Source organism: Antrostomus carolinensis, unplaced genomic scaffold, assembly GCF_000700745.2.
Source record: "Antrostomus carolinensis isolate BGI_N321 unplaced genomic scaffold, ASM70074v2 scaffold19562, whole genome shotgun sequence".
NCBI classification, from domain to species: domain Eukaryota; kingdom Metazoa; phylum Chordata; class Aves; order Caprimulgiformes; family Caprimulgidae; genus Antrostomus; species Antrostomus carolinensis.
This window is the reverse complement of record NW_010299194.1, coordinates 42,683-53,091: the sequence shown is the minus strand read 5'-3', so window position 1 is coordinate 53,091 and position 10,409 is coordinate 42,683. Positions and strand designations below refer to the sequence as shown.

At 40.5% G+C, this 10,409-nt stretch overlaps 1 protein-coding gene across 1 annotated transcript in view; it reads right to left on the bottom strand.

Annotated features, from left to right (window-relative positions):
* Nucleotides 1–484: 484 nt before the first annotated feature.
* IGSF5 (immunoglobulin superfamily member 5) overlaps nucleotides 485–10,409 on the bottom strand; it is a 30,953-nt gene continuing 21,028 nt past the window's right edge. Inside the window, exons 7-8 of the mRNA XM_010162715.2 lie at nucleotides 9,551–9,627; nucleotides 485–553 (exon numbers count right to left, since the gene is read on the bottom strand). Coding sequence (XP_010161017.2) covers nucleotides 485–553; nucleotides 9,551–9,627 — 146 coding nt within the window. The remainder of the gene's footprint in view (nucleotides 554–9,550; nucleotides 9,628–10,409) is intronic.

Here is a 10,409-nt window from a genome sequence, read left to right as displayed (position 1 = left end):
TGATTTTGTCACAGAACAGAAATTTTAAAATCTTGTTGATCTGTAAGCTCAAGATGATTAGCTGTACATAAAGTACATTTAAAAAGCAGTAGATATTGTATTAACCAATATTATTGTTAACCAGTTCTTCTGAACTAATAAATCTCTTGCAGTTCCAGTCCTTGATCTTGCTGTCGATAACCTAATATTTCTGTCTGATAGGAGTTTTGCTGATTTCCTTGGGACCTAGAGCACAGATCCTTGTTCTTGTAGAGTTCCATCAAATTCATTGTCTCTGAAGTTAAGTCATTGATGTCCATTATTTTGCTCAGATATCATATGCTACATGATAAAGGTTGCAATTTTATTTCATTCCATGAGGGAAAAAAAGAAAAATAACTTATACCTTAAACTGAGAGAGCTGGTGTTAACCTTTCTCTGTTGCAGGAAGCCATCCAAATGTGTAAAATGCAACTGATGATAGAGAAATTTCCTGGAGTGCGTCCTAAACAAGTGTCACATTTCTAATTTTCTTCGGGCTGATCAGGTAATCAGTACGTCTTTGAGGTCGCACCTATGGGAGATAAAAGCAGTTACAGAACAGAAATCCTAGAAAAGGAGTCCCCCAAACCTGCCAAACCCTCACCCCAAAGCATTATACCAAAATGAAATGTAGCATCAGCAATCCACTCAAAATCTAAATACAAAGGAAAGGATGAACAGCAGAATAAAACAAAAGCTCCACATATAACATACTGATGGCAGTTCTGGGAATCCATTAACTGGTCTTCTGCTACCTGAGAACTTCTTGTGGAATCTGCAGTCTATATTCTTTTAAGTAAAACAATGTTGGGCATTTCTCCTCTGGCTGTCCTAAAGAAACTACCCATTAAGCTGTAAGAAAAACTTAACATCTGACATTGCTTGCCAAAGACATTAGAAATTGCAACAATAAGCATGCCAGTATTTCATGTATCTGAAAGACCACTCTCAGCATCTCAGTGTTTATTCAAGAGAGGCTTTTTTTAAAGTTCCCATGATTGGCATGATTCCACTTCCACTGACAGCAGCCTGTTTTCAAACTGACCCCAGCGGGATCAGTGCAGAACAAATGCTCAGCAGTTTTGAAAAGCCTATCCTTGTTTAAAATCAGTGCAGTGGATTTCCAGTCTTAATTACTTACATGCTTTTACAAAATATCATTGTAGAGGAAAAGACAAAGAAAAATTCATTCTCACATGCATCCGAGAAACATACACTTTGAATATTTAAATTTAGTTGTGAAACCTCACATAGGTAATTACAAAGTAGCTCTAAGGAATGAACATTTCTTCCAAAGGTATAAACATGTATCTTCACATAGCTTTGTAAATGAAACACTACAGTCAAATGGTTTCCTGCAGCCAACCCCAATGTTGGTTTTATCTACCTCCAAGTAAATGCTGTCTTCTGGCTACTGTTCCTTGTGACTTCTTCACCTGGTCTCAAGCCCTTGGAAATTAATGGAGATTTCACTGTTCTTCCCAGTGGAACTTTTATCAAGCCCAAGCTGGTTCCTAACTATTGACCAATCTTCTTGTGGTTTCTTTCTGGAGCTTTAATCATATACAGTCCATATTGCCTTGCTATTCTTCCAGTATTAAACATCTTAAATAATGCATTTGGTACATATACATCATTGAATAAGCCATAGAGGAAAATGTTACATAACAAACATGGACAACATGTCTTTGGTATTCAATGAGTCTCAGAACCTCAAGGAAAACTATGGGATAAATATAACTATCCTAGAAACATTTCGTAAGACAGCTGCCTTCCGTTTTAAACACAACCCTCTTTCTTCCCCCTCCAACCCTTTTTGTTGATAGAACATACTGCTGTTTTCTAAATTTACCCTTCTTTACTGTTTATTTCTGCAGAGAGTAGAGGTGCTCTGAGAAGAAACAGGATTGCCTGTCTCTGCTCAAAAGACCTTTTCCAAGATCTCCCTGCAGCACTTAATTTCTTGCAGTTCAGCCCAAAGACCTTACTGGTGCTCAACAAAGACATCACTCATTCATTTCCAGAGCACATCAGAAGTTTCCTCTGGTCTGTATTACCCTGGAGATTAATATATGATGAGATTTGCTCCATTTATGGCATTTATTTGGCATTTCCCAACTGTTCAATTACAGGTCTGTTATGGCAGGCTTTCTCACTAGGACAGAGGTTTTGAGAAGCTCTCTACCATGCTCCCCCCAAAATAACAAATTTACCAGTAGAATGGAAAAAAAACAATCTGAAAAAAAACCTGAAGGCAAGCGTTACGTTTGTGGAAAACATGTATTCCCAGATACTGCAGACTGTCCTTTGAGTATGAAGTATACTGAACTAGTTAGCATACTGAGTAACCACAAAGTTTCAGAGGAGCTCCAAGAGCACCTCATTGAACTCTGTCTCTGAAACTTCCTGAAATAGGCCATTATTTGAATCCCATGTTTAGCAAAATACTCGAGTGGGAATATTTCCCAGAAGTTGTTGCACAAAAATACCCAAATACTAAAGTAAAAAAAAAAGACATTAATCAGAAAGTTCATCAAGTAATGTTGTTGAAAGAGGCAATGTTTATGACCATTATAAGGCAATATTACAGAAGATTTTGGTCTGCTTGTGATTTTGAATAGGAGGGAGCCAGAGGACTTGTACCGTTTGCATCTAGACTGCCCTATTATTCCCTGACAGCAATGGGGAAAATGTAATCCAAGCTTCCTATTTTGCCTTAAAAATCTCATCTGCAAGAATGAGCCATCCAGTCCCTGCCTCACCATGGCATTTCTCCGCAGCACCAAAGGAGGAATCACGCAGCGAGCTTGCTTCTGGGGTGGGCACTGTGCCCACGATGGTTCGCCTCTGCCCTGCTCTATCTTTCATAGTTATTTGCTTTAGAGCAAATGTCCTGATTTACTTATATTTTATTCTCACTGTTCTCTGATATCAATTAATGAATAATTTCATGAATTTCAATCAACTCATGCTGTGTACTGGCCCATTTTCTGCGGAGCTTTCTCTGAAGTAGCATAGCCTCACCGAGGTTGCAGTTCACTGGATATAACTTCACAGAAATGGAGGCTGCTGGCTGCTGATCAGTGACCTAAAATTCATTTTCTGATGCTATAGAAGTTCTCATACAACACATTACAAATATAAAATGTAGAGGAGTGGGACCACAGCAACCATTTCATATTTAGACCTTGATATGCTACAGCTGCTAGAGCCTCTACTTGGGTTCAATTTCAAAGTTGTTTCTTCTTCAGATCATTTCAGTGCCCTACTAGTCCTGTCAACCCTAGTCTGAGAAAAAATGGTTTCGTTACTCATTACATCCTATACATTGAAGGGAAAAAAGACAGCTCTAATGGTTCACTGCACAACCCAACACTACAGGAGCAAGTTTCTAAGGTGGTCCCCTCTATCAGTAAGGATGCGATATATTCAGAATTTCTCTCACATAGTTTTAAATCTCTTTGCACTGTCAGATTGGCATCTAGTTAACCATGGATATTTGACAGTCACATGTTTCAAAGTCTGCCTGTTGACTTATCATCTGCCCTGGATGCCTTTTCATGGGAATTACTATAAAGGGACTATTATACTGGGAAAAGTTTTGCATGATTTGTTGGTTTGGTTGGGGAAACAGATGTCCAGATCTTTGCATCTCTTCCAGCTCTTCAGCCACACAAAGAGAGCTAGCAATACACGGATGAATCAGAAGGTAAAATGAGTGTGTGTATCAGCTGATTTCAGCGTTGAATCCTTCAGTGATGTTTTGATTACTGATCTTCAGTCAATGAAAGAAGGACTTCTGCTATTACAAGCATGTTGTAGTCATTTCTGCAACCCATATGACACCAGCGATATGAATGTTGAACACACATCTGGTATTATGAAACAGGGCTCTGATCTTTAAATTGATTTGACAGATGGCAGCTCCTCAGACACTGATGCTGTGGAAATGTGTGATAAACTGAAAGCTTTGCCTGCTATCAGCCAACCAAAAAAATCCAAGTCTAACTGCATTAGAACTAAGTGCTGAAATTAATGTGGTAGGAGTACTTCCAAATGTGTCTGCACGCATCACACATTTGGCTAACTGTTAGAACAAAAAATTAGGGAGGCACAGCTTTCTGCTTCTGAAGGTTATTTTTCCCCCTGCTCTCAGTTTTTAATTCTCATCCCAAATTCACTTCATTTACAGGAAAACACCTGCCCAAAATTTCTGGATACCCTCAAAATAATTCAGATACACTATTGCTTCAAATAGCAAACCAGTTCCATCCTGTTAACTTCTAGTACACTCAGCACATTTCCCTGTCCATCAATAGGCATACAGCCTTGAAATTCCTTCTCATTTCTTTGTGGGTTAATCCCACCCACATGACTTCAGTCCTCCTTTTCTTCCATAGACACTTGGAAAAATTACACTATAAACTGCACCTGCCTTTTCTATATCTGTATCATCAATAATTACTATTCATTTAATCAAGATATGCTGACCAATGAATGTCATAACATGACATGCTCTATAATACATTTCATCAGTAGGGGTAAAACTATTGGCTGTCATTGATATATATTTCTATTTTATTGACCTTTTAATTTGATTTTGATAGCTTAATTGTTCTTTTCAAACAATCCTCAGAGTTAGAGAAATTATATCCAGTGCAAGAAATTGAGCTACAATTCATCGCATATTTCCTTCCCAGTATAAAACCACAACCACAACTAAATAATATTTCCAGTTTACGGACTGTCATTTGGAGTAGTTAAGAAGAAAAATAGGTCCTTCCCCGTTAATGGACCCATGACTCACTCTGGATTGGAGAGGAGGAGTGTGGCTGTGGTGGTAAGTGAAAGCCTCCTGTAGCTGTGCTGAAGTCAGCTGAATTACACCAGGGATGAATCTGGCCCACTATAAATGAGCATTCAGCTCCTTATGAAATGGTCTTCTGATTTATCAGAGACACATTTATGGCATATAAAATGGATGAATTATGAAGCTTGTGTGGGAGACTGTCCAGTCCTGCAAGACGATGAGTCCTTACAGCTCCTTTTCTACCAGTGGGACTTGAAAAAAATGTAGCTCCTTGGAGGTGGCACTCAGGACGTGGCAGAACTGGTCCTATTGTTCTTATTCAGACCAAACTTTCTGTAGGACTACTCCAAAATCTGCTAGAGGCAAGGTAAGGGATCCCCCTCATTGCACTTGGGTTTTGGAAGGAGATCAGTGTTTGGCCTGGAGCTCAGCCCTGGGACTAAGAGCAAGGATCTCTCTCTTCCCATCGCTGACAGTAACAAAATATGCAATTAAACAGAAGCCTGTAAGTTTACTCTCCATTTGACCTTTTCTTGGCTAATGTAATCAGAATGAAGACCTTCCAGCACCCCTGACTGATGCTTCTGGCCTCCTCTTCGAAGTGGCTGGTAATTTTTCCTCAGCTCAATAATTCAGTTCAATATTTATCATTTTTTAAATGTCTCACACACCTTTTTTTTCCCCCTTTCTTCTTCACTGAGTTATTACTTTTCCCTAAGATCATTGGCCAGATCTTTTGTTCATATTGTGAATTGATCAGTGCAATTGATGGGCAACATTTATCTTCTGTGAACGTTTTGCATTAGTTTCTGATTCAAAGAGTTTGACTGGCCAATAGCTGACCTAAGTAATTTTCTGTTGTCACCTTTTACAATAGACCCATTGGGTATTTCAGGCTTTGTAACCTGTTAGATCCATGGGCAAGGACTTCTGAGGAAACAAAACCTGTGATACGAAGTCTCTCTTAATTTCTCAAATAATTTAAAATTGTAACTTTTTACATATGGAACAGAAGGGAACAAATTTGAAGCTGATACCCTCAGAGACGCAGGGAGACTGGCTAGTGCCTCTGACCTCTGCTGAAACTTTCTATCCAGTTTTCTCTTGGGAGTGGGAGGAATGGGCTGTGCAGCAGGTGCCATCGCCTCTGTCCAGTCAAAATGCTAACTTGAAAACTCTCCATTCATTGCAGTTGCCCTGGTTTTCATCTTGTGCCCACATCCATGACCTTCTTTTAATTTTAAAACTCTCCATTCAAACTTTGGCTATATGGACTTATTTTCTGTCCTTGTTGCTGTGGTAAATTCTGATCCCATAAAGTGGCAAGGTCACCAACCACAGAAACCTTCTTTCACCCTGCAGAGGTGGAGAGACAAGGCTTTAGGTCTTCAGTGTCTGACTCTTTCCATCAGTAGATGGGCATCTTGTTCCTTCCCCATCCTACTCCTGAGGGAGGACTTGAGTTCTCCACTCCTTCTTCTTGACCTCCATAGAAGCATTGCAAGGACATTTGCTCATTTTTTCTTGATTATCCAGGGAGAGAGAGGCAATTTGCTGGAGCCACCACTTTATGACCTCCTTCACTATGGAAAAAATTCTCTGGATCACTTCTCTTCCTCCTGTTTTTTTATCCCCTATTTCTTAATAAAAGTCCAGAAGAATAAAGATGAAAAACCTTTGGGAATGTTTCCAGCATCCAGGCAGGGAAAGCTAACTGAGAAACACAATTTTCTATGCTTAGAAAATGCAGTGGCAGGAAGGCAGGTGGTTTCTGAAGAAACTGTTTGCTTCAGCACTAATCAGCAAGCAGTTAAATGGCTTGCCATTTGATTTCTCCTACTTGACAAGAAACAGAAGAGCATCACAATGTTTATTATGCAATATTTTGGCCACAGTGGTGATTGAACTTTATTAGAATGCATCCAGTAACACTTTTCATCAGAAAACCTCTATTATGCAGTTAACAGAGAAGGTTACGCATGTAAAAAAAAAAAAACACTTTTTTTTTTCCCCCTGGGAAATGTTTCACTATGTTTGCATATAATGCCATAAATTTATATCATGGACTGCAAATCCACAGTTTAAGGTAAACCTTCATCAACCTTTATCAGCCACTACCTATAGAAGATGGGGTTATCACAACATACTAAGAAGCCTGGTTCAAATTGAGAAATTCACAAGCCATTTTTAGATTGCTAAATATTCCTCCAACATATGGAAAACAGTTATAATTAATTTTCATCTCTAGATTATCTCTTGATATTTTTCAAAAATATAAGGGCAGCTACTGATGCAGCTAGAAGCCACTGTAACAAACTTGTACCAGATATTGTCCAGGGAAAACTGGTTTCACAGAAGCAGGTCAACTTTATGTTGTGTACCTGTGATGGATTTCAATGTTTCCCTAACCACTGGGCTGTGAGGGACCTCTGAGGCCATCTAATCTAGCATTTGACATAGAGGGCTGCACCTACATTTGTGTTTCAGTTTGAATCAGAAGCATGAACCCCATGCTTGTGAACCCACCCTTCTGATGGTCCTCACTCACTACACTATCATTTTCACTGGGGAGCTGTCTGAAAGCACCCAAATTGAATGCCTTTCAGATGACACCAAATGGCTTAATGCCCCCTCAGTAGTGCACAATTGGTGCACATCAACCATCAATGGGCACGCAGTGACTAGGAAATGGCTCCAGCTCACTGAAGCTATCACCTCCCCCTCAATGTGTATAGGGTGGATACAGGGTCCTCAGCACAAGCTCTTTTGCTTCTCAGAGCAGACCAGAATGTACCACATGCCTTGTGCATGTAAACAAAGCCAGTGCCTTATAATCCTGTTCATAAATGTATCAAACACTTTCTGAAACTGTTGCTCAGTGTTGTAGATTCACACTGAGCCCTCAGCTGCTTTGCACATGCTTTTCAGCTTTATTTTAATAGTATTTTGTTTGACAAGTAATTAATGTCAAACATAATAACTACCAGCCACAAATGCATCAGTATCATTGCTATTATTTTTACTGTTATTATTTTGGTAGTTGTTTTAAATATTGATTGAGTACTTTCTAAATTTCATTGTGTGCCAAAAGAACTAGACACACTCTGGTATGATTTATATGCAATGTCATCCCAGGACAGATTTCTGCCTTGTACGTGTTGAAACAGTTCTTCAAAAATAAATGAGTTATCACTGTGTTGATGTTGAGGAGTGAACTCAGTACCGTATATCTCCACTTTTGTAAGAGAACATTGGCAAAAACAATCATGAAGGTGCTAACTGTATTTTACAAATACATGGCATAAATTCAGATCCACATTGCTGTTGTGCTAGAAGCTGAGAGCCCAGCATCATCCTTCATAACAGAGATAGCTGAGAATGGAACAAGTAGAGGAATAAACACTGAGCTCTACATGTTAAGCACGTGGAAGGCAAGCAAAGCTCTAGAGTAGACTGGGTGTTGGTTGCATGCTTTCCCGTCCATCGTTTACTGCTGAGATTCCAAAAGTCTCTAAGATAGTGTAAAGTTTCTGACTGTAGCAATTTATGCAATGTGGAAGTGTAATTGGAAAATACAAACAATAAATCATCCAGAGAAAATGGACATTTATTTACTGTATCTTCACTGGATTTTGTTTGCAAAGGCACCTCAAATCTCATCTTCAAGAGTGCCTCAATCCTATATCCACACCTTCTCCAGCTTGGCAACTGGGGAGAACAACAAAAACATTGCAGACCTCCATTTTGGCAAAGGTACCTATATAACAGAATTATCACATGCCCAGAGCAAAGCAAACCTCCATATTATAATGGTTTAATGTATAATATACACAGAGGTGAATTCTCAAAAGTCAAGCCAGAGTTACTCCAGCTGGTGAGGCTGAAATAATTAACAGTAATAAGTGGGCTTGTGGAGAGAGAGGAGATTTTTTAATCCCAGGAATGATGAAAATACAATTGGTTTTACCTATGGGAAGTCTGTCCCAGCCAGGGCTAACCACCTTCCTGGCTGGCAGAAAGGTCTAGCTGACATTTGGAGGAGGAAAGATATGAAAAGCAATGGAAAGAGCAGCCTGTCAGAGCTCAAGGAGCATCTGGATGATGCCCTTAGTCATATAGTTTAGCTTTAGGTAATCCTGTGAGGAGCAGTGAGTTTGACTGGTGATTGTTATGAGTCCCTTCCAACTTCAGATAATCTATGATTCTATGAGGGGAAGTCTGTGACTTCGTAACTTTAGCCTAGGAAGTGGGAAGAAAGATATAGCAGGGTGCTGAGAGGAACAGATGTGACAAAAGCTATATTAGATGTTTCTTCCAAATATCAGGGGTGGTTGTTTCTCCCTCACCTCCCATTCCCCCCAAAATTCAATCTAAATCCAAGGCTACCACCCAGGGCACTTATGCTTCTAAATCAAACATTCAGGAATGCTGAAGAGACATTCCACTTACCGAATTACATCTGTAATTGACTCATAAATCACAGAATAACAGAATTTTAGGGATTGGAAGGGACCTCGAAAGATCATCTAGTCCAATCCCCCTGCCGGAGCAGGAACCTAAACGAGATCACACAGGAAGGCAACCAGGCGGGTTTTGAATGTCTCCAGAGAAGGAGACTCCACAAGCTCCCTGGGCAGCCTCCACCCAAAATCTATGTTTGGATATAGTATGATATACACCATGTGAAAAAGAAGGCAAAGATATCAATATTGCAATTACCTTTTGTACAGAACTGGTATGTAGATTTGCAGCAGGGACAGTGAACTTTGAAGACATTGGGGGAAGAGAGCCAATTCCTGTAACAAGAGTATACAAGATTACTGTTATTTGATGTCCACTATGGCATGAACCACAAGTCATTCAGGAATGCAGCTAAATATGATTTAATATTGTGAACCAAACTCTAGCTGACTTATTGGGCTAACATGGCACTGGTTTTGTAGTGAGGGGGAGCTTGCAGGGGTGACTTCTGTGCAAAGACACTAGGAGCTGCCCTCATGTTGGACAGAGCCAGTTCCAGCTGCCTCTGAGATGGTTCTGCTGCTGGCCAAAGCTGAGCCCATCAGCAACACCGGTGGCACCTCTGTGATGACGCATTTAAGAAAAGGTAAAAAATGCTGCACAACAGGAGCTGGGAAAGAGGAGTAAGAAAATGTGAGAGAAACAACCTTGCAGACACCAAGGTCAGTGAAGAAGGGAGGTGGGGATGTGCTCCAGGTTCCAGAGCAGATATTTCCCCTGCAGCCTGTGGAGAAGGCCATGGTGATGTAGGTTGCCACCCTGCAGCCCATGGAGGACCACAGTGGAGCAGATAACCACCCTGCAGCCTGTGGAGGACCCCATGCCACAGCAGGTAGAAGTGTCCAGAGGGAAGCTACAGTGTGTGGAGAGCCCACAGTGGAGCAGGGTCCTGGCAGGAGCTGTAGCCCCATGGCAGACCCATGCTGGAGTTCTCCATTCCTGAAGGAGTCCTCCAGTCTCCTGAAGGACTGTACCATGGAAAGGAGCCATGCTGGAGCAGTTCTTAAAGAACTGCAGCCTGTGGGAAAGACCCTGGAGAAGTTTGTGAAGGACGGCA